At 41.1% G+C, this 24,683-nt stretch overlaps 1 protein-coding gene across 1 annotated transcript in view; it reads right to left on the reverse strand.

The window, feature by feature from the left end:
* The window catches only part of MUSK (muscle associated receptor tyrosine kinase), a 278,906-nt gene extending 255,443 nt beyond the window's left edge, over positions 1-23,463 (reverse strand). Inside the window, exon 1 of the mRNA XM_073591125.1 lies at positions 23,266-23,463. Coding sequence (XP_073447226.1) covers positions 23,266-23,344 — 79 coding nt within the window. The 5' untranslated portion in view covers positions 23,345-23,463. The remainder of the gene's footprint in view (positions 1-23,265) is intronic.
* Between the last annotated feature and the right edge of the window lie 1,220 nt (positions 23,464-24,683).

A 24,683-nucleotide genomic window follows, 5' to 3' on the forward strand; every position in this document is an offset into this window, starting at 1 on the left:
TGAACAAGAACTCTGGGAGAGAGAGTTAGGGCCAGGACACCAGGGCAAGTAGATGCAATGACAATTGGCAGACTTCGAGACTTCTATAGCTAGACAGCTATACAGTGGAAGGCCTCCAGCCAGACACCACTTCTGTATAGGTAGGACCGCTGTCTCCTATGGCAACAAATCTTGTAACAGTCACTAACGGTAATTGTATTTAACTATTGGTAACACAAATAGTTCTCGGACTCCACAGTCTCTCACTGTAGGTCTTCACTCACCGAGCTCCCAGTCTCTCACTAAACTCTCAGACCCAATCGCCACTGGATCCCCTGAGCTCTTCCACTTCCATAACTCGGTATCTTCCTCAAGCGTCACCCCTGTTTCCCTGCTGGGTCCCTGGCTTGGCACTCACAGATACTCCTCAAGCGTCACCCCTGCTGACCTGCTAGATCCCTGCCTTGACACTCACTGATGCTCCTTAAGCGTCACCTCTGCTGTTCCACTGGGTCCCTGGCTTGGCACTTGCTGAAGTTTTCCCACTTCTTTACCATCCTCGGCTGGTAAGAAGACCGCTCTAGTACTGGCTCCAGCTTGCTCACAGTGGTCCCTGGTAACAAGGTGGACGGTCCCTTAGTGGCGACAGCTTCCCCTCTACCTCTGACCACAACTGGTTCCCCATCCGGCAGGACTGTCACTCTCGGTTGGACTGAAATCCTGCAGTCCCAACCCTGCGCTGCTTCTCCTGCTTCTGGATAGGCCCCCAGGCTTCCGGCCTATGAACCCCAGGGCAACATAACACACGTCCACCCAGACAGCCGTCCAGGTGGCACAGAACCCCGATCACCTGACTGCACCCAAATAAATAGGCTCTCCCAGTAGGCCAAGGGGCTAAAGAAACACCCGCCAATTGGCTGAGCCATCCCATCCATCCATAACCTGACCTTGCTAAGCCCTTGTCTATCAAATGTCACCAACATAACGCCACCTAGCAACAGAAGAGAGAAAGTGCAGCAAGTCCAGAACTAGAGGGGAATCAGTGGATCTACTAACAATTAAGCAGGGCGACTAAAAAACATTAGTTTGGTTAAATAAAGCTAAAGTCACTGTCTCTCCTTAGCCAAGGAAGATGCATGGGGTGCAGGAACACCTGGAAGGGAAAAATAGACAGCATAGAACTACATAAATGCCTAAACACCAGAGTGCTACATCAACAACAGTGGACCATGTCTTCATAATGCATGCTGATACAAGGGGGTTATTTACTAAAGGAAAATCCACTTTGCACTGAAAGTGCACTTGGAAGTAAAGTTACTGTAGATCCGAGGGGGACATGCAAGAAAAATAAAAAAAACAGCATTTTAACTTGCACATGATTGGATGATAAAATCAGCAGAGCTTCCACTCATTTCAGATCTACCCCTTAGATTTAGAGCGACTGCACTTCCAAATGCACTTTCAGTGCAAAGTGGATTTGCCTTTCGTAAATAACCCCCATAGTCTCCATCAGAAGCCCATATGAAAGAGTGATAACGCAGTAGAACAACTGGGAGGCAAGGACAGCATTGCCCCCTTATTGTTTAAAAAAAGTTGAAAAATGTTGATGTTACATATACTTTGAAATGCAAAACTATAAGTTTAAAGAACCCAAAGGTGGCTTCAGAAACACTCTTTACTTTGAAGGGCATTTTCTGAATACAGTGTCCTCATGCCTTTAACAAGTGACACATTTGAAATATTAAGAAGAATTCATAATATTGTGAGCTGTGTGTGACCTTGCTCAGGATGCCTGTCATTAGTGGAGGTAGGAACAGAAACAGCATGGCTTCCACTGACTCACAATGAACTATAACCACAGCAGAAACAGACACAAACAATGTAGGGTGTTTTCTTTTTAAAAAAATGTTAAAGTGAAGTGGAAAAAAATCCATAAATGATAGTCTGTCACTAGCATTAGCACAGCAGTTTTGTATCTCAAAGTTCTCTGTATAATATAGTTTTATTACCTATTGATTTGGCCCATGGATCTATTATTTTCCACTTCCTTCAAAGTAAGTACAAAGGCAAAATTTTTAGTAGGGGAGGGTTAGACCTCTTGTCAAGTTTTTATTGCTGTTTGTGTCCCTGTTGGGGAGATTCACACCTCTATTTGTCCTAGTGATCATTGTCACCAAATAGAAAGTATATAGAAATACTGATTTTTAGAGCTGTAATGACAGTAAGAGGTAAGGGGAAATCATCCAATGGAGAAAAACGTTCTGATTAATAACCTGTCCGTGATGAGAACTCCCCCCACTATGTAAAGATTTCCTGTTGCAGCTCCAAGATTGGAAGTGAAATCTTTCCTCAGCACACAAAGCAAGAAAAAAACCTAAGGGCTCATGTACACACAGACTATGTTGACCGCTGGCTGCGGGAAAATGCAAAACGCAAAGCGTTCCTATCCTGAACGCGATTCTTTCGCATTCAGGAGAGGGAGGTTGAACCTCCCCTAACCGCACCACCTTCTAAACTCTTGTAAAAGCCTATGGGGGTTATTTACGAAAGGCAAATCTACTTTGCACTGCAAGTGCACTTGAAAGTGCACTGAAGTGCATGGACACATAGGGGGTTATTTACTAAAAAAAAATCCACTTTGCACTTTGGAAGTGCAGTCGCTGTAGATCTGAGGGGGACATGCTAGGAAAATAAAAAGCAGCATTTTAGCTTGCACATAATTGGATGATAAAATCAGTAGAGCTTCCACTCATTTTAGATCTACTCCTTAGATTTAGAGCGACTGCACTTCCAAGTGCACTTGCAGTGCAAAGTGGATTTGCCTTTCGTAAATAACCCCCATAGGCTTTTATGAAGTTGAGTTTAGGAGCTTTGGCAAAAAATGACAAAAGCTCCTAAACTCAAGTTTAGAAGCTGTAGTGTACATGAACCATGGATTTTAACCCTTTACTATAGTATCCAAAGCAAAAAAAAAAAAAATTGCCCATACATTTAAAGTATTTAGACAAAACGTTTTTTATTTGTTTTGGATAGAGTATGGAAGGATTAGAACACTGCTGGATTTTTATTGTGGGAGTGACGCCACCTCCGACCTGGAGCTGAGACCAGAAGTCACTGTTTTTTAATATGATTGATGATTTGTGACTCCCGAGTAATATGTGAGTGTGCTATTATGCTGGTTTATGGTTTAAAAATATAATAAAAGGTACTACACTATTGAAGGCTCTCTTTACTCTCCGAGATTGATTTATAGTTGCTCAGAAAGAAAGTTTAACACTTAACCACTTGCCGAGCGCCTCACGCAGATATACCGGGCAGGCAAAGTAACGTATGGGTACATTACTTGCCTCCCGCGGGCGGGGGTTCCTACTGGACCCCCCCCGGTGCCCGAGGCGGTCGGCTTCTGCGATCAGAGGTGAGGGGGAGGCCATACATTCGTGGCCACCCCCTCGCGATCGCTCCCAGCCAATGACAATCTTCCTATTCCGTATTAGTGTCACTGGTGACACTAGTTAGGGAGGTAAATATATAGGTTCTTCGTCAGCGTTTTATAGCGTCAGGGACCCCCATATACTACCTAATTAAGGTTTTAACCCCTTGATTGCCCCCTAGTTAACCCTTTCACCAGTGATCACCATATAACTGTTACGGGTGACTCTGGTTAGTTAGTTTATTTTTTATAGTGTCAGGGCACCCGCCGTTTATTACCTAATAAAGGTTTAGCCCCCTGATCGCCCAGCGGTGATACAACTTAGGTTTTAGGGTCAGATAGGGTCTGCGTCGCCCCAGGCAGCGTCAGGTTAGCGCCAGTACCGCTAACACCCATGCACGCAGCATACACCTCCCTTAGTGGTATAGTATCTGAACGGATCAATAGCTGATCCGATCAGATCTATACTAGCGTCCCCAGCAGTTTAGGGTTCCCAAAAACGCAGTGTTAGCGGGATCAGCCCAGATACCTGCTAGCACCTGCGTTTTGCCCCTCCGCCCGGCCCAGCCCAGCCCACCCAAGTGCAGTATTGATCGATCACTGTCACTTACAAAACACTAAACACATAACTGAAGCGTTCGCAGAGTCAGGCCTGATCCCTGCGATCGCTAACAGTTTTTTTGGTAGCGTTTTGGTGAACTGGCAAGCACCAGCGGCCTAGTACACCCCGGTCGTAGTCAAACCAGCACTGCAGTAACACTTGGTGACGTGGCGAGTCCCATAAGTGCAGTTCAAGCTGGTGAGGTGGCAAGCACAAGTAGTGTCCCGCTGCCACCAAGAAGAAGACAAACACAGGCCCGTCGTGCCCATAATGCCCTTCCTGCTGCATTCGCCAATCCTAATTGGGAACCCACCACTTCTGCAGCACCCGTACTTCCCCCATTCACATCCCCAACCAAATGCAGTTAGCTGCATGAGAGGCATTTTCTTTATGTCCTCCCGAGTACCCCTACCCAACGAACCCCCCAAAAAAAGATGTTGTGTCTGCAGCAAGCGCGGATATAGGCGTGACACCCGCTATTATTGTCCCTCCTGTCCTGACAATCCTGGTCTTTGCATTGGTGAATGTTTTGAATGCTACCATACACTAGTTGAGTATTAGCATTGCACAGACTAGGCACACTTTCACAGGGTCTCCCAAGATGCCATCGCATTTTGAGAGACCCAAACCTGAAACCGGTTACAGTTATAAAAGTTACAGTTACAAAAAAATATATAAAATAAAAAAAAATAGTTGTTGTTTTATTGTTCTTTCTCTCTCTCTATTCTCTCTTTATTGTTCTGCTCTTTTTTACTGTATTCTATTCTGCAATGTTTTATTGTTATTATGTTTTATCACGTTTTCTTTTCAGGTATGCAATTTTTTATACTTTACTGTTTACTGTGTTTTATTGTTAACCATTTTTTTGTTTTCAGGTACGCCATTCAGCTGCAGCGCGGATTTATTTATCTTGACAGCAACAGCGTTTGCTCCCACGATATATAAAGCCGTGACTCCAGCGGAGGTGATATATGCCGAAGCATGGGGGCAGCAGGGACGGAGGAGCGATTTGCTCCTAACTTTTGGGGCAGATGCCCCCATGCTTTGGCATATATAAATGGTGCATGTATGCCCATCATTAGAAGTGGGTGGATGAAGGGAGGTATTCTAATGATGGGCATACCCACCAATCAATCTCTTTTTTTTGTTCAGCCCACAGGCTGCATGAAAAAAAAAGATTACAAAATATGCCCAACAAGGACCAGCAATGTACTGGTATGTTGCTGGACTTTGAGTGGTTATACCAGAATGATGCCTGCACGTTTAGGTATCATCTTGGTATCATTCTTTTCATTCAGCGGTCGGCTTTCATGTAAAAGCAAACCTAGCCTCTAGACTGCTTTTACAAGCAGTGGGAGGGAATGCCCCCCCCACCGTCTTCCATGTTTTTCTCTAGCTCTACTGTCCCAACAGGGATCCTGAGAATGCAGCCGGTGATTCAGCCAGCTGACCATAGAGCTGATCAGAGACCAGAGACGGGAGCTACGAGCATTTCATGACTTAAATTTCGCTGGACCCTGAGTTCCTGCTCAGGGTCCCTCTGCCCCAGCGGTGTCTACTAGCAACCACCTGTGGATACTAGGCGGTCAGTGATTTTGTTGTATTACTATTTCGTTAGGTCCAATGATCATTTAAGTGTCAGTGTTTACTTATTGTCTTCTGCCCTCCTCTCTATCTATCTACTTGCCTTTTTATTAGGCACACCGGAATTACATGGACAGTCCCCTACTTTGCAGCCTCCTCTGTGGATTAGGCTGCAATATCCAGGCTGATATATGCTTCTTACTTCACTTACAAAGTGTTAACTAAGTTTTAGTAGAGCGCCCTAGCGCAGGACGCTCCCTCCCCGTTGTCATGGCTCTCGTCTCCTCCTCCCCCCAGGCAGAGCGGCGTCATGACGTTACCATGACTTCCATCTCCTAGCTTCCTTAGGTGGAGCGGCGTCATGGGGTTACCATGGTGTCTATCCCCTGATTGGAGCAGCGGCATGATTGGCGGAACTTACACGCCAATCAGCACCTTACTTGTTCTCCTTCCCTTCCATATTAAGCCACCGTACGCCGTGTCAGTGTCACTGTCCTGTTCGGCGGCGGTGGTTAGAGACCGGACGAACGGAGCTCCTGAGCACACTGCAGCACAGTATCACTACAGACACGGTAATGCTGTCCCTTGCCTCCTCGTGTTTTTTATTTGTCTGGCAACCCCAAATCGTTGTAGGTTTTCTATTTTGCCTCCTCTGATGGAGTTCCCATGCAATGCATACTATGTATTGCAATATACAGTGAATATTCCTGTCCTAGTGTTTTTGACTAAGCTTCTCCCTCTCTTGCATTACTTTACAGATCCTGCCTGTGTAGGAAGCTGTTATCCTTTGCAACTCTTGGAGCTGCTTGTGCTCTTAACGGACTTCCGCTCCCCCGCTCATACCTTGGGGTACCTGCTTACATCTATTAACCAAATCCTTTCTGAATCAGCACTAGGGTAAGCTATGCATATTTTAATTGTTTCATTCTTATGCCCTGCCTGCACGCAGATGTGCACGGTGAATACCGTGCCCTGCGTCCATGCGGCGACAATTTTGAACATATGGGTGTTTTCCGCTTGTAGAGGGACATCAGCCTATTCTGCTCTTTTCTGTGTTCCAGATAATCCCCTCTTGGTTCTTTGCTTTTTGGATCCCTCCAGGATAGCGTTGTCCCTCTTGAGTTCCTTCTCCTGGGGCGACACATTGGGACCAGTGTGGATAAGGCGGGGCCAGACATACGCCTGTTTCCTTTTTTGGATTCTTGTGGCGCCTTTTGCGTACCTACCCCCGAGACTCTGACAGTGAGCCTTTTTTCCTGAATATACTTGGATATGTGTATCATTTCCTTTATACAATGTACTTTTTTGTTTTTTCTGTTTTTTGATGTCAAATTGTACAGAATGGTTTAAGATACAGGCAATATGTACAATGCATTTGATCTCTAATTACGTTAATTTATATTTCGTTATGTAGTGTAAATTCCTCCTACAAGTTGCCCTTGATGAAGGGACTCTATGAGCAGTCCCGAAATGCGTAGGCCCAGGTGGAAGACTACACGAATATACATTCGGTTCCTACATCAGTATATTCCTTATTTTACTACTTATTGTTTATTTAATGTTATTGCATCAGACTTTTTCTTATGTATATTTTTGTATATTTGTACCAATAAAATCATTTTTTTATTACTTTGTTGCCTTTAAATTCCCACCATTTTCTGAGGGGTTATTCCTTTTTCTCCTAAACAGCGCCATTGGGAATTTGGGAAAGCATTTTATCACACCGATCTTGGTGTGGTCAGATGCTTTGAAGGCAGAGGAGAGATCTAGGGTCTAATAGACCCCAATTTTTTCAAAAAAGAGTACCTGTCACTACCTATTGCTGTCATAGGGGATATTTACATTCCCTGAGATAACAATAAAAATGATTTAAAAAAAAAAAATGAAAGGAACAGTTTAAAAATATGAAAAAAAGCAAAAAAATAATAAAGAAAAAAAAAAAAGCACCCCTGTCCCCCCCTGCTCTCGCGCAAAGGCGAACGCAAGCGTTGGTCTGGCGTCAAATGTAAACAGCAATTGCACCATGCATGTGAGGTATCACCGTAAAGGTCAGATTGAGGGCAGTAATTTTAGCAGTAGACCTCCTCTGTAAATCTAAAGTGGTAACCTGTAAAGGCTTTTAAAGGCTTTTAAAAATGTATTTAGTTTGTCGCCACTGCACATTTGTGCGCAATTTTAAAGCATGTCATGTTTGGTATCCATGTACTCGGCCTAAGATCATCTTTTTTATTTCATCAAACATTTGGGCAATATAGTGTGTTTAAGTGCATTAAAAATGTAAAAAGTGTGTTTTTCCCCAAAAAAATGCGTTTGAAAAATCGCTGCGCAAATACTGTGTAAAAAAAAAATGAAACACCCACCATTTTAATCTGTAGGGCATTTGTTTTAAAAAAATATATAATGTTTGGGGGTTCAAAGTAATTTTCTTGCAAAAAAAAAAAAAATTTTTCATATAAACAAAAAGTGTCAGAAAGTGCTTTGTCTTCAAGTGGTTAGAAGAGTGGGTGATGTGTGACATAAGCTTCTAAATGTTGTGCATAAAATGCCAGGACAGTTCAGAACCCCCCCAAATGACCCCATTTTGGAAAGTAGACACCCCAAGCTATTTGCTGAGAGACATGTCGAGTCCATGGAATATTATATATTGTGACACAAGTTGCGGGAAAAAATGCCATGGGAATATGTGAAATTACACCCCAAAATACATTCTGTTGCTTCTCCTGAGTACGGGGATACCACATGTGTGAGACTTTTTGGGAGCCTAGCCGCGTACGGGACCCCGAAAACCAAGCACCGCCTTCAGGCTTTCTAAGGGTGTAAATTTTTGATTTAATTCTTCACTGCCTATCACAGTTTCGGAGGCCATGGTATGCCCAGGTGGCAAACCCCCCCCCCCCAAATGACCCCATTTTGGAAAGTAGACACCCCAAGCTATTTGCTGAGAGGTATGGTGAGTATTTTGCAGACCTCACTTTTTGTCACAAAGTTTTGAAAATTGAAAAAAGAAAAAAGAAAATGTTTTTCTTGTCTTTCTTCATTTTCAAAAACAAATGAGAGCTGCAAAATACTCACCATGCCTCTCAGCAAATAGCTTGGGGTGTCTACTTTTCAAAATGGGGTCATTTGGGGGGGGGGTTGTGCTATCTTGGCACTTTATGGCCTTCGAAACTGTGATAGGTAGTGAGGAGTGAATCAACAAATTACGCCCTTAGAAATCCTAAAGGCGGTGCTTGGTTTTTGGGGCCCCGTACGCGACTAGGCTCCCAAAAAGTCCCACACATGTGGTATCCCCATACTCAGGAGAAGCAGCTAAATGTATTTTGGGGTGCAATTCCACATATGCTCAAGGCCTGTGTGAGCAATATATCATTTAGTGACAACTTTGTGCAAAAAATAAAAAATGTGTCACTTTCCCGCAACTTGTGTCAAAATATAAAATATTTAATGGACTCAACATGCCTCTCAGAAAATAGCTTGGGGTGTCTAATTTTCAAAATGGGGTCATTTGGGGGGGGGGGGTGCCATCTGGGCATTTTATGGCCTTCAAAACTGTGATAGGTAGTGAGGAGTGAAATCAAAAATTTATGGTATCCCCATACTCAGGAGGAGCAGCTAAATGTATTTTGGGGTGCAATTCCACATATGCCCATGGCCTGTGTGAGCAATATATCATTTAGTGACAACTTTTTGTAAATTTTTTTTTTTTGTCATTATTCAATCACTTGGAACAAAAAAAAATAATATTCAATGGACTCAACATGCCTCTCAGCAAATTTCTTGGGGTGTCTACTTTCCAAAATGGGGTCATTTGAGGGGGGTTTGTACTGCCCTGCCATTTTAGCACCTCAAGAAATGACATAGGCAGTCATAAACTAAAAGCTGTGTAAATTCCAGAAAATGTACCCTAGTTTGTAGACGCTATAACTTTTGCGCAAACCAATAAATATACTCTTATTGACATTTTTTTTTACCAAAGACATGTGGCCAAATACATTTTGGCCTAAATGTATGACTAAAATTGAGTTTATTGGATTTTTTTATAACAAAAAGTAGAAAATATCATTTTTTTTCAAAATTTTCGGTCTTTTTCCGTTTATAGTGCAAAAAATAAAAAATGCAGAGGTGATCAAAAACCATCAAAAGAAAGCTCTATTTGTGGGAAGAAAAGGACGCAAATTTCATTTGGGTACAGCATTGCATAACTGCGCAATTAGCAGTTAAAGCAACGCAGTGCCAAATTGTAAAAAGTGCTCTGGTCAGGAAGGGGGTAAATCCTTTCGGGGCTGAAGTGGTTAAAGGAGACCTACCTACCTTCTCCTGTGTTACAGTGGAATCGGTGATGTGCAGACAGGACATTATTCCACAGAATTAAGCATTTGTTGACCTGTATTCTTTATATAGGTCCGATATTTAGGTGCTCAAGCAATTTCATTGGTGGTGGAACACATGAATAAAGGTGGAGCACTGGCACGGATGTATTTGAATGGAAAAGCACAGTATTTAATTTGAAATTTGTACTGGGACTTTTACATTTATTGATTTGTTTACATTTATTTACATTCTCTACATGGGTGCATGATTTAATCACTGTGGAAGGTGGGAGCAGTGCAACACTGTTTTATTATTTTGGTTGATGTGGGAATACATTATGGTGTGTGCAGCAGCTTCATTGGTGATATTTTAATCTGATATGAATTTTGTTTACATTTTCAATACTTATTTATTTATGTAATTTTAGCGTTGTGTAGTGTGGCAGTACGCAGAGTGCTACTTTTATTTATCTTTTTTTTTTTTTTTTTTTAATACATGCACTTTAAATCTTACATTTTACATTAAAATCTTGCTTACACTTTGGGGTTTATTTATTTAAAAAAAAAAAATGTTAACATTTGTCCGAAAGTCACAAATATTCCCTGTAATGTTTGTAATATGCATGAAAGGTCAGATTCTATCTGTTGCCTTTCGCAGGAATAATGTCACAAACAAACAAAGATTTCCCAGGCCACTTACCAGCTAGCCTGCAAAACAAACCAAATTGACCTTGTCTAAAAATTTTCTTAACGTTTCCCAACATTTATCGCTAGGAGTAAATAGCTTTAAGAACATTCGAACTGTGAGAGGCAACAAGTAGAAACTGACATTTCACACATATTACAAACATTATGAGTAGTATTCGGGACTTTTGTGTGAATATTGAGACATCAGCACTGCAATTTTTTTTTATATAAATACACACTTTATGGTTATTTCTCTATACTCTAATTTACTAGAGCAGTACAAACAGAAAAATTAAGCAAACATGATTTTTCCTTGCATTTGATTGGATTTAAATACAACTTTATTGTATTATCTAAGTTTAGCAAGCATTCACTTTTTTAAGGGGAAATTATCATCTGATTCCTGCAGTTTTGAGATTTATTTACTAGAGGATTTAAGTCAGTTTACCTAGCAAAGTAAATGTTAATGAAAAGGTGTGGAAATGTGTTCACTTTGAATACTCAATAAAATGTGAGTGAAATAAAAAAAACAGGATTTTTGCCTGCACATGACTGGGTATTCAAGTTGAAGATACATTCACTTTGCTAGGTGAACAGTCATTATTCTTTAATTAATACCAATATACCAATATATAGAATGGCCCGATAATATGTGATAGAAATAAATATTAAAAAATGTGCCAATAAATGTGCAGAAAGCTACCACAAACATATACCTGACACTCAGTCCATAAACTGTGATATAATCAGGTCACCACAGTGCAAGTCCTGATAATGAGATATTTAATCTTCAAAATGTGCCATATGGGGGCGCATGCGCAGCTCTCCGTGATGGCGGACGTGTAACTAGTGAGCTCCGGACCTGCGCCACCCTCCATCGCCCCTGTGTAGCTTCATCCACCACCGATCGCCACAGGGGTAAGCCACATCAGCTCCTAAGACCTCCAGGCACCTCATGGTCAAATACGGAGACCAGAGAGAACATTACCGGTCCTTTCCAGCGCCACGGTCTACCATCTCTATGGACCGCTACCTCACTAGGCCTCAATCCCCGTTCTCAATTACACAAGGGGACCCGGAAGATTACGTCCGCACCCTAATGTCGGAGGATGACTCATAGCCAGCTCCCCCACAGTGAGCTCCCCCCTTGCAACAACCATCACCCACCCACGCTTTATTAACCCCTGAGTTGCTGAACATCAAGCTCCAGGCCCTCGCACAACAACTCACTAGGGGCATAGCCCAGGAAGTGGGAAAGATCTCCAGGGAGCTGAGGGGTGAAATAGGTCAGCTTGGTGAGCATACAGCCACACTTGAAACAAAATTTGATGAGACTATTCACTATCTGCAAGCTTTAGAAGAGGAAAATGTGTCCCTTAAGCACTGTTTCTCAGCTACAACTCCAGCAGGAAGATCTGGAAAACAGAGAGACGCCAAAATCTCAGGATCCGTGGAGTGTCAGAAAAAGTGTCCGATAACAATATCAGATCATTCCTCCTGGGCCTGTTCAATAATCTTGCTCCAGACATTGCTGACATTGACTGGCGTGGACCGTGCCCACAGATCCCTGTCTCCTAAACCCCCGTTGGGTGCTAGGCCTCATGATATCGTGGTGAGAATCCACTATTATGAAAGTATGGCAGCCCGCAAAAGATCCCACATTGATTACAAGGGGGACAGAATCCAAATTTTCGGCGACCTCTCCCCAATCACTTAAAAAGAGGCTCTTTACAGCCTATTACTTCCTATCTCCAACAACATAAGATTCCTTACTACTGGGGCTTCCTGATCCATCTCTCTGTCACAAAGGATGGAGTTCAACACATCCTCCGAGACCTGCAAGAAGGGGATTCCCTCCTTAATAATCTGGGCCTGCCACCACTACCAGCGGAAGATGGTCAACCACTTCCCACCACTCCCCGGGCCCCCTATGGGCCCTTCTCGGATCTGGACCCTGGTGAGAGGAAGAGGAGCGAAAGCCTACTCCACGCCACATCGCCCTCAATGCTCTCGGCTACCAACCTGACCACCTGTGACATGTTCTTCATGATTCTTCTCCTGGGGTTCCTACCCCCTGTCATCCCTTACACGGGTTTGATTTTTGATCTCTGTGTCTTTTCTGTTTTCTCCCACTGAAATGCCTTGAACTGTTTGGTTTTGTTTTTAGTTAACTCATAGAAGGTTTATAGGGAGACCCTTGCTTGCTCAAGCCAAAGATGGAGTGGCTTGGCGGTGCACATTGCCTCATCCTCACTGGAGACTGCCTTGATCCCCTACTGTCCTCTGACTGCGGTCGAGGACCCCTGAGATGCTTTTGCTTCTCAGGCCTGCAACTGTTGTTCCTGTTCTACTTTTTTAGGCCACTCCGGCCTGCTTATCACGCTACTGAACTTTATTTATTATTCTCACTGATGTTGTATATCTCTTGCCTTCCAGGTTACAGTATACTGTATTATCAGTTACAAGGTTACTGCTCTGTTCCCATACCATAGGGGGATTACCCAATGCACTACTCTGGCTTACTAATTTACCCCACTTATGGCTCTAAAGATATTGGACTGCATGGTCGATACATAATACTGCAATGTGTGTTCATGTCTAAACCTCTTACCCTTATGAATGTTTACGCTCCTAATTCTGGTCACTGAAACATTTGATCTGTTGAAACGCTTCTCTAGGCCCTTCACGGTTGTGGGGGTGATTTCAATGCTATCCTTTCTCCTGCAAGAGATAGGAGATCTCTATTCCAAACTAAGTTACCTCTCCCAGTGCAGTCACTAGCCTCCTACTTTGGTCAATTGATACGGCTCATCACCTCTTTGATGCCTGGAGGATAAAACACTCCACCAGGAGACAGTTTTCGTTCTACTCCCCCCCCCCACAAAATGTTCTCCAGGTTAGACTATTTCTTTGTAACCCCCCCTCCTTCTGCCTAAAACGGTGTCTTCTGATCTAGGCCCTATCACCTAGTCAGACCATGACCCCCTAACCCTAGATCTTTCCCTTTCCACTGCCTATCCCATTAGAAACTCAACGAGTCTTTATTGAACCACCCTGAAACCAAAAGTAAACTTCTCTAACCGAATACTTTCAACTCAACACAGGATCTTTTTCCAGTTCGTCCACTCTTTGGAAGGCTCATAAGGCCTTTTTTAGAGAGCAATGTATTTCTGTGAGCTCCCGCAGGATGAAAGATATGGCCTTTTTAAAAACCTCTTTACAGTGGCCCGACTGAGGGCAGTAACCTTTTTGAGAAATCAGATAAAATCTTTGGACATGTTCGATATAGCTAAATCCCTGCTATGGGCAAAACAAAAATTCTATGAGTTCTCCAATAAGCCTCACAGCAGGTTAGCCTCCAGACTCAACTCTAGACCCTTTCAATCCTTCCCTGATCATTTGAAACAATACGCCTACTCATTGCCCACAGACTAAGACCCGGGTCTTTCTCGACTTTTATAATAAACTATACAATTGTTTAACCCCCTGCCCTCCATCCCCCAATTGACCAAGAGTCATTCGAGACCTTCTTGGACAGTATCCAGCTACCTAAGCTGGGCAAGATGGACTCATTAACATTAAACGCCCCCATTACTGAAGACGAACCAACCAACACCATCAAGCACTCCCGCAAATCCCCTCGACCTGACGGCCTTCCTTATTCTTACTATAAGACGTTCTCATCGACCTTAACGCCCCATTTACTGTTACTATAAAACTCTCTTTTACAAGGCAAGCTCCCCCATCACACATTTCTACATTCCTACATCTCGGTCATAAGCCGGGCAAAAAAACATTCCTTCCAGACAATTATAGACCTATAGCTTTTTTAAATAATGACTACAAAATCTTTACGAAAATCCTGGCCAACCGTTTATCCCAATTCCTGACAAAATTGATCGACAAGGGAGACAATACTAGACGCACCATAGACCTCATAGACATGTTAAATAGAGTACGCAGACCTGCCATTATTGTCAGCTTAGACGCTCAGAAAGCGCTTGACAGATTAAGCTGGCCCTAAATGTTTGCCACCCTAACCAAACTCAGATTCCAAGGCCCTTTTATATCTGCTCTACAAACCCTTTACTCCAACCCTTCATCCCAGGTCCGAATGGCCTCCTTTTTATCTCAGACATCCCCAATGACTAACTGCACCAGACAAGGCTGCCCTCTCTCCCCGTTACTTTTTATCCTTGGTCTAGAACCCCTAGCAGAGGCTATCCGGTCCCATCCTGATATCAGAGGTATGCCCATGCGCCAAAGGGAATATAAATTATCTTTATTTGCAGATGACATTCTATTGACTCTCACTAACCCACATATTTCCCTCCCATCTTTACACACCCTATGATCAAGATTCAGCGCTCTGTCCGGGTATAAAATCAATACCTCTAAAACGGAGGCACTGCCTCTTCATATCCCATCTGTGGAACTGAATTTGTTACAACACTCATTCCCATACCACTGGTGCTCCTCCTCCCCCAAATACCTAGGCATGCAAATCACCCCAACTTACACTTCCCTGTATCAGGCCAACTATGTCCCCCTGTTTAAAGAAATCAGTGACATGTTAAAGCGTTGGAACCCACTCCCGAGATAGGCAGGATCAATGTACTAAAAAAGTCTGTTATGCCTAAACTGCTATAATTCTTTGAGATCCTACTGATTCCTATCCCCATGTTACAATTAAAGCTAGTCAAACATTGGTTCCTTCATTTTCTTTGAAATGACAAGGCCCATAGGATAACAAGCTCTGTGATCTTCACCCCTAGGCATGGGGGGGTCTGGGGGTACCAGATGTTTAACAAAACTATTTAGAATCCCACCTTTGGGCAGTAGTCTCCTGGTCCAGCCTAGAAGCTCGGAAATCGAGATGGGCTCGTTATTTCCCACACACCCCTGCTCCCTTGTCTGGTCGCCCACCCTGATTCAGGACCCCAAACTCCGTAGCTTATGTTTAAGTTCTATGCTGTTCACACTAAAGCTCTGGCTCACTTGTTTCAACAAATTCTCTCTCTCTTCGCCATGCCCCCCATTAGCTAATGTCCTCTTCAACCCACTGCTCCCGGACAGCCTATCCCACTCCCGTATGGCCCCCTGGGCACAGGCAGGCCTGTTTCAACTCCGCCATTTCATACACCCAGCCACCCGTAAATTCCGCACCTTCGCTAACCTTCAGTCTAAATACCAATTCCCCAAAAATTTGCACTACTCTTATCTCCAAATAAGTCATTATCTGTCAGCTTTCACCCCTACCCTTATTTTACCTAAACCAACAACCTTTGAACTCATCTGTTCCCAAGGCCCCCATCAAACGCGATTAATCTCTGTTATTTACCAAGTACTTCAGGACTCATCCCCACTTTCAGATGATTTTCACATTTACATGTGAAAATGGGCCCAAATCATTCAAAAGCCTATCTCTCTCCCTCAGTGGGGTAGGATATGAACCTGCACCTCCAAGATATCCTGATTCATGACACAGAAAGAGACAGCGTTCAAAATACTGTTCTTCTGGTATAGAACACCAGAAATCTTACACCATTATGATTCCTCTCTGTCATTTCTTTGTTGGAGATGTGGTAAGACCAGAGGCACTCATTACCATATATTCTGGCAATCTGAGTTAATAACACCCTTCTGATCCATGGTGATGTCCCTGCTCCAACAACTATTTGAGTCTCCTCTCCCGATGGACCTGCTACATCTCCTCCTTGGCCTCCCTTTCTCAGGTTTGGGGAAAAACTCAAACAAACTAGCCTCATACATTTTATTAGCAGCTAAGAGAGTTATCTCAATGTGCTGGTTGACCCCCACCCCTTCCTCTCAGGAACAGCTTCTCAATTTCAACGCCGAAATTCGCAGAATGGAGCACATGATGGGATTAGTGGAGGATGCTGTTGACAGGTTCGATGGGGTCTGGGAGTAAAGGGACAAATCTGAGTATGGTTCTCCCCCCTGACCCTATCTAATCCACATTCATCCTTTTATCCCCGCACCTCCCTGATATAGCTCCCCCTTATACCTCCTCTTCCCTTGTTGACTTCTGGATGCCACCCAGATTACTATCCCCTCACCCCGTGGTATACATCTTTTATGTCCAAAATTGCTATATGCTCCCAGCTGTAATCCAGAGAAATATTGTTATAGCCCTTAACTGGTCTGCCTTAGAGAGTTCTTTTTATGGATACACATCTATTCTTGATCTGGATGCCTGTAACTGTTTTTTTATTTTGTTTGTTTTTTACTTCTCGTTCGATTCATTCTATCTCTCATCAAGCTTACTGTGCTGTATTTGTAATGTGAAAATCTTTAATAAAAATGCAATTTAAAAAAAAATGTGCCATACGTGCCTCCACCAAATAGGTGAATAAACTGCTCACCTCAATGCTTGACAGAAGGTCAAACTACCCTCAGAAAGGAGCCCACTCTCACAGAATAGGTGTGACCATACACCACAAGATATCAGAAAAGTAGACCTATAATACTCTCCATTTAAATAATAAAAGACTTGTATTGTTAGGCATTCATAGCTCACCACACCATAAGTAAAGATGGCCGCATGATGACATCATGGGCTCAACTCCACCCTCCATACGCGTTTTACTCTTGTAAGTTTTATGGTTACTGATATCTTGTGATGTATGGTCACACTGAGAGAGTGAGCTCCTGGACCCAGAGGAGGACCATGAAGGGAGATATAAGTGAGTACAGTTGACTGATATCCTTGGAGTGTTTCTGAACGCAGTTTGACCTTTTCTATCAGGTCAAGCATTGATGCTAGCAGGTTATTCACCTATTGGGTGGAGGCATGAATGACTTATTTTCAATATTGAAGATTTCATTATCATGAATTGCATTGCGGTGATGTGCATTGCGGTGACGTGATTATTATTGGAATCACCTGCAGTGTTTGAGAAAGCAACTAATATTATTTGTTTGTTGACGTATGATTGTGGTGATTGCACTGAATGTACTTATATTCATAAATCTGACACTAGAGTGACTCTCTAGAGTGACTAGATCTCAGAACAATTTGAGCATAACGTGAATAATATATCCAAACAGTGTTAAAGAATAAATCCACCCCTTTTATGATAAAGTGCTCCTGGAGTCCAATGTGCAAATAATGTGCTTCACTATATTATAAAGTGTCCATCCTCCTGTGTTTCAAACAGTGTTTTACCTAGAAATTCATCCTCCACCATTGACAGTCTTTTTTTTTTAAATAAAAACACTTTAAAATAATACTTCCATGACACTAACTAGTGCTTCACCCAGCACTACTGGAATCAATCACTAAATAGCATTAGGGAGCTGCACACCACACTGAGCTCTCATTGTGTGTCAAGTCTGTGTTCTGACATCACCGTGTCTTAATCCTGCTGCCGCATTTCATTGTAGATGTCCCCAGGATCAAGACACAGTGGTGTACACATAACAAGTATCCAGCTGTATTTCTTATTTTCTTTAAAGGCACTACCAATCAAGGTTAAAAAAAATTGTCATAAATGTGAGGGCTGCTGCTAGAGTAAAAGCAATTTATGACATACAGTATATAATTTAGTGACAGCTTCTAGCAATCTCTTCACTGCAAACTTGAAGGAGTTATTATTCCATTTCTTTGGACTCTCCTTGCTTTGCTTATACTTCATTGGCTTTATTAATGGTTCGAACACATAACAAGAATAAAGCTGGGAAATATTATCTCTAAACACGCTTTCCTTAACCACTTACAGACTGGAAGATTTGGCTGCTTAATGACCAGGCCATTTTTTGCGATACAGCACTGGGTCGTTTTAACTGAAAATTGCGCGGTCGTGCAACGCTGTACCCAAACAAAATTGATGTCCTTTTTTTTCTCAGCTTTCTTATGGTGGTATTTGATCACCTCTGCGTTTTTTTATTTTTTGCACTATTAACAAAAAAAGAGCAACAATTTTGAAAAAAAAAAACAATATTGTTTACTTTTTGCTATAATAAATATCCCCAAAAATGTTTTTAAAAAACAAATTTCTTCCTCAGTTTAGGCCAATATATATTCTTCTACATATTTTAGGTAAAAAAAATTGCAGTAAGCATATATTGATTAGTTTGCGCAAAAGTTATAGCGCCTACAAACTATGGGAAAGATTTATGGCATTTTTATGGCATTTTTATTATTATTTTTTTTTTTTTTACTAGTAATGGCGGTGATCTGTGATTTTTAGTGGTACTGTGACATTGCGGCGGACAGTAAATCATTGACATATTTTAATGCTTTATTTAAGTCACACATATTATTGCACAGTTCTGACACATTTTATATTTAGTTTTTTTTAATTATATATATTGTATATATTTCCATATCTGTACTTTGTACACCTTTAAGGTGTACTCCTACTGCTGACAGGGTTGATGTTGGGTAGATTAGAAGTGTAGACTACACTAGCATTTTTAAATCCTATACTAAATCTGCCTTCTCCACTCGCAATGAACTACCATAATGATGCAAGTAGCACATTTCAGCAATCTAGCAATCTCAACCATACATATTAGGGACCACCTGACACACTTCATTACTAAGGTTCACATTTGATATACTGTAGACAACTATTTAAAATAATTTCAAAGCGCAGGTTAACAGAAAAATGTAATTAAATTTAGAGAGAGCTTGTAACATACAGCAAAGGTAAACTGTCAAGATGGCTTTTACCTGGCACAGCTGAGGCTCCCATCCTTTGGAGGCTTACTGGAAACTGTGCGTGATATGGCACAAACATGCTCTGCTTCAGACTAGCTATGTCTCTAGGACTGGTCTATGCCACCATCCAGCACTAGCAGGGAGTCTAGCTGTGGCATATATCAGCCAGCCATCATAACAGGTTACCTGAGAAAAGTATGTGGGCTGCTCAGGCTTAAAAGGGAGGGGGGTATGTGGACAGTGCATCCGCAGCTGCTACTAGAGTGCCGACAGGTGATGGAGCCCATCCTGGCTCCTGCAAAGGTTCAAGGAAGGAAGGGTGACCCCTGGAAGTCACACATCTATGGTGTCTTACTGCAATGAATGGAGTGGCAACCTCTGACCAGGCCACGCACACAACGCGTTTCACTCCGCCCCCCAGAGCTTAGTCATGAGGATCATAACAGGTTACCCTTCTCAGGATCAGCACACCCAAATCTGAGAAGTGAGATAACTGTATATAAGTTCTCAGACAAATAGATTTTTAGTTTTCATTGGCACAAAAAGTACAGTTTAAGGGTTTTAAAAATTACAGCATTTGGAAAAAAACAGGTACAGAAAAAATTTTATTTATGTATCTAGGTTTATCATTTTAGTTTTACAAAATATGATTAAAGAGCAGTTTCGGACTTGAGTGATAGCAATCACTAAGGTTGATTTACTAAAGGCAAGTAGATTTAACTTTGCATTTTTCCCAGAGCTTAGTGAATAAGATGAAGCTCAGCTGACTTCCATCATCCAATCACGTGCAATCAAAAATTCTGTTTTTTTTTTTTCTTTCTTTTTTTACTTGCACGTGATTGGGTATTTTTTGCAAAGTGAAAATTCACCACATTCACCACCACATTTAGGAAAAATGCCCTTGCTATGTTAACAGCCTATTTGGTAAATCAACCCAATTGGGTGAGCAATTGAACGACTCTGTACCTGTGCTAAAGCCACAAAGTTCACTCAATTATAAACTTATATTTTCAATGTAACACACTGCCAAAATCACTACAGCCAGTCACCTTCTGTGTTCACTGGGAGTTTACTTTCTGAGGCCTGTGTTATAGTGGTTGTAAACCTTTTCATATACCCAGTGAAGGGACTATCCTCAGGTGATACACAAATTCTTCTACATAAGGTGTTCCTTTTTATCTGCAGTCTTCTCTTATCTACATCTGTTCAAAGTACTGAATTTAAACGCTTGTCTGAGAGTTCAGAAAAAAGGAGGCAGAGAGCTGAAGTTACACACTTCATACCTCAGTGAAGGAAGATCTGAAAGCTAAGGGGAGGGGAGGGACACACACCCTTCACACAGCACAAAGGAACAGAGCTGAGGCTGTTAATCTGCTGGAAATCCCTCCCCTGTCAGAATTTTTCTCTTGGTGTCAGGAAAACTTGTCAGAAGTGACTCATGCTGATAGCAGAGGAACACATTAGCAGACATAAATTACACTTAGTGCTTTTATTCGAGACAAGTACACACTACTGAGGGATATGCTTTCTTCATATTTCATGTTTCATGTCTGAGGTTTACAACCACTTTAAGTAACTTTCTCTCTCTGCTTCTCCTGTCATCAATAACATACAAACTTCAAAAGCAGGCTATAGTTTATTAGTGGCTTTGCAGAAAGGTATATATTTTTTGATACTAGCATCTCTGTAAAAGGGGAGACATAGGTATCTGTAGTGGGTGTGTTTAGGAATTCCTCTGCTGCATCCCAAGCAGGGGTTCTCAGATCACCACATTACTGGTAAAAAGAAAATGAGGTGGGTTTTTGCACTGCAGCAATGCCTGCTGAAAACTGATGTACTGAGCAGGTTGGCTGTGCACATTTCAAGGTTTAAAGCAGAATGTTAATAGCAAAGATGTCCTGCCATTAAAATCTCTTCCTTATAATTCTACTTAGATGCTACTCCTCTGTTTTTTGGCATTGCACTTATTGCCAATTGTAACTGCCACCAGCATACAGCACATGCACTCTGCACTAATTTTCAGCATCTGTTAGATTCAAGCATGTAAAAATTTGCAAAGCTGTAATAATGACATCAATGAAAAGCTCTGTTATAGGTGTGCATCTTGCAAGCTGTTCCACCAGCTGTGATCCAGAAAAAAAGACAGGTCATAGTATCGTGTCAGGATCTGAAAAACGACATCCCTAATATTGTCGCAGTGTCAGGGACCGTGCGTATTGGGGCAGTGGTGAAGACTAGTTAGTTTATCTAGAGCTCCTCTGTTACTTTTACTAAATGAAATTTTGTATCATAGTTTAACATTTCCAAAAAGATCAAAAGCATTTCCCATTTGAACTATAGGTCTCTGTAGAGCACCAGGGAACTGCTTCACAACCTCTCCATTCCAAGTTCAATGACTTGCAAATTGTGGTAGGCCTTAGACTTGGTGGCCAAGGGAAAATTACAGATTTACAGGTAACCCCATACCTTATCCTGACCTGTACATCATTTGTAATGTACACAGTGACTAAAAAGAGTCAGAACAGCTATGAAGTTTTGTATTTCAGGTTTCAGTTAATAGTTTGTGTACTTATTTGTTTACTTATTAACCGACATTTCTATATAAGTATACAATAATGGCATATTTTTTTGAACTTACAATGATAGATTTACTTTACAAACAAAGCCACACAATATTTTGGTATTAGCTCATCCTGCATATAAATAATTTCAAATAAGCATGTATTAAAAAAATAATCAGAACAAAAATCTAATAAAATTCACATGGAATGAATATAACAACCACACATAGATTTGTTAAGAAAATGCCAGTTTGCGACTTTAAAAATCTGTCACAGAACACTTCCAGATAACTTTTTACAGTCGCATATCAATCATATGGACAGAGGAAAATCTATGATTTCTCATCAGGCTCATATATAATCATATATAATCATTTCATCAAAGGAATCTTTCTCTCGAGTTCAACTTTTACAACCAGGAAATGGTAAACACAAACCAAAGAAGTCACGGTTTATAAAAGAAGTGATGGGAAAAAACAAAAGTACCCTTTTATATAACTTTGGAGGGACATTTACAAATGATTGTGAACTTAATTTTAATTTACTTTAATTTTAATTTATTTTAATGAAGGAACTGAATTCCCTAAATCAAGGTTGTCAATACGTAGGTACTTTTCACACTATTTTCATTTAGACTATCTACACCAATCACAGCAAAACATTATAACCCCTGTGTAATTTGTAAGTTATGGCTTGGTCGCAAGAAAAAGGTTACTTTTTTATGTGGAATGACTTAAGCAATCCTCTTTGTTTGTTATCCCCTATCCTACCAATTACCACAGCAGTATTTTATCTTGTTCCATCCCTAGTGTGTATAAGGCTATATATGGCAAACCTTAAAGTTTGAAATATTTGCACAATGTATACAATTCACACAGAAAGGACTATGGCCTCCTTTCTGCTTACAAATTTTTCATATGTATATATGTAACTTAGCTTCCTATACACATACACATATGTGTACAGCATGTACACACAACCAAAATAATTTCATATATACTGATTTCTAGGGGAAAAAATAAATACATACATATATATATATTTATTACTCATGTTATTTTATTTTAAAAAATGTATAAAGGTGTGTATGAAACAATGATCAATGAGATAGCAAACTGTTAATCATGTTTACAGGATGTGAGCGAAACTCAAAGAAAATACAAGACAACTAGTTGTAATCAATGCATTAAACTGTTGAAACAAAATAAAATCTATTTAAATTAATATAATATAAGTAAATACAAGATGTCATTTTAGCAGTGTCTATATAGGTTATACATGTAACTACAAAAGAAATATCAAAAGTGTTTTAAGCTTATTAACTTGAAAATATACAATGGTTATATGTTTAAACATTTCACTCGCTTTCACAGCAGTTAAAATGCATAACCATGACCAAGTGACAGAACGAAGCAGTTGAAACAAACCTTTGGGGAGTCTCTCCGCAAAGCCAAAAGCAGCCACCGTGAAGATAGAGAGAAGTGGAATGTGTGGTAAATCTTTCATGATTAATTCACAAAAAAAGCTGACTTCTTCAGGAAAAATTCCAAGCTTGTTTCATTTTAAGCCCTAGTTTGCTCAAGTCCTACAAACTAATGACTGTTTGTGCAACAGGCCCTGCCGGATCTAAGTATATTCAGGAATTCTGTGACTTGGCTCGAGTGATGGACATGGCCAGCTGGTGTACATGTACTTAGGTCAATGCAAGTACACAGGGCTCAGAAAGCAAATCTGCCTAGAATCCTTTTTAGTGGAAAATTGTGATATACCAAACTGGCATCCTAATGATAATAGTATTTCCAGTCCTCTGATTATGACTGACCACCAGTAAGTTAATTTAGGCTCATGATAAATTTATGTTATATTTAAGAAAATGTGCACTAGTTGTATCTACAGAACAAAGTCAATCTTCATTTTTTTCATTCTATGGTATGTTAGCTTTTATATTCCTAATTGTTTGATTTGGAACATTTTATAGGGAATTTATGATGTTTTTCCCAAATTTTTATTTACCATGTACAGGACTACAAGCTCTTTGTGTAATTATTTGCTATAGAGTTAGTGTCATTTTATATTCCACTCATCAGATCTATTCTGCTGTATTCAGAGCACAAAGCTGATATAAACAGAGAAGGGATAGGTCCCTTTCTTTCGCACATCTATACAGCTGTGTATAAAGTATCAATTAGAGAGATGCAGTCCACAAGTGAGCAGCTACTGCTGGACTCTCTTATAATTTATTTATTTATTAACGGTACTTATATAGCGCCGTCAATTTAGGCAAAGCTTTACAAATATATTAAGGGGGATATTTATAAGTAATGTTTTGCCAAACATTCACTGGTAGAAAAAGTCCTGCAAGCAGCATTTTTGGGGCAGTTTGGGAAGGCTGTATACATCGCTCCCAAACCGCCCCTGCCCATTGGAATGCAATGAAAGGCACTTTGGAAGCACCGCAACACGGGCGTTTTTAACCCATTCTTAACCCCTTTTTGGCTTTAAAAGCGCCCCGCTAGCGGTCAAAAAGCACCACTTAAACAGCGGCAAAGGGGTCGCTTCTGTTATATAATGTGTTTATATATATTGTATCACTTTAAAATATAAGTAACTTCCTCCCTGCTAATTTGCCCTCCAGACAATTTTAAATTTAACCAGTCAACTGGGCACTGTATTTCATCCCCAATAGATCTCACAGTGGTGCCAACGGGTATCTGATAAAAGCTGGCTGGAAGTGCAAGAACCCGTCTAAATAATCCAGCCAAATGATATCAGGTAATCAAAGGTGAAATGGGTAGGACTAATAGCAACAGTGCTTATATAACAAATGCTTATATAACAAAACACT

This window comes from Aquarana catesbeiana, linkage group LG01, assembly GCF_042186555.1.
Source record: "Aquarana catesbeiana isolate 2022-GZ linkage group LG01, ASM4218655v1, whole genome shotgun sequence".
NCBI classification, from domain to species: domain Eukaryota; kingdom Metazoa; phylum Chordata; class Amphibia; order Anura; family Ranidae; genus Aquarana; species Aquarana catesbeiana.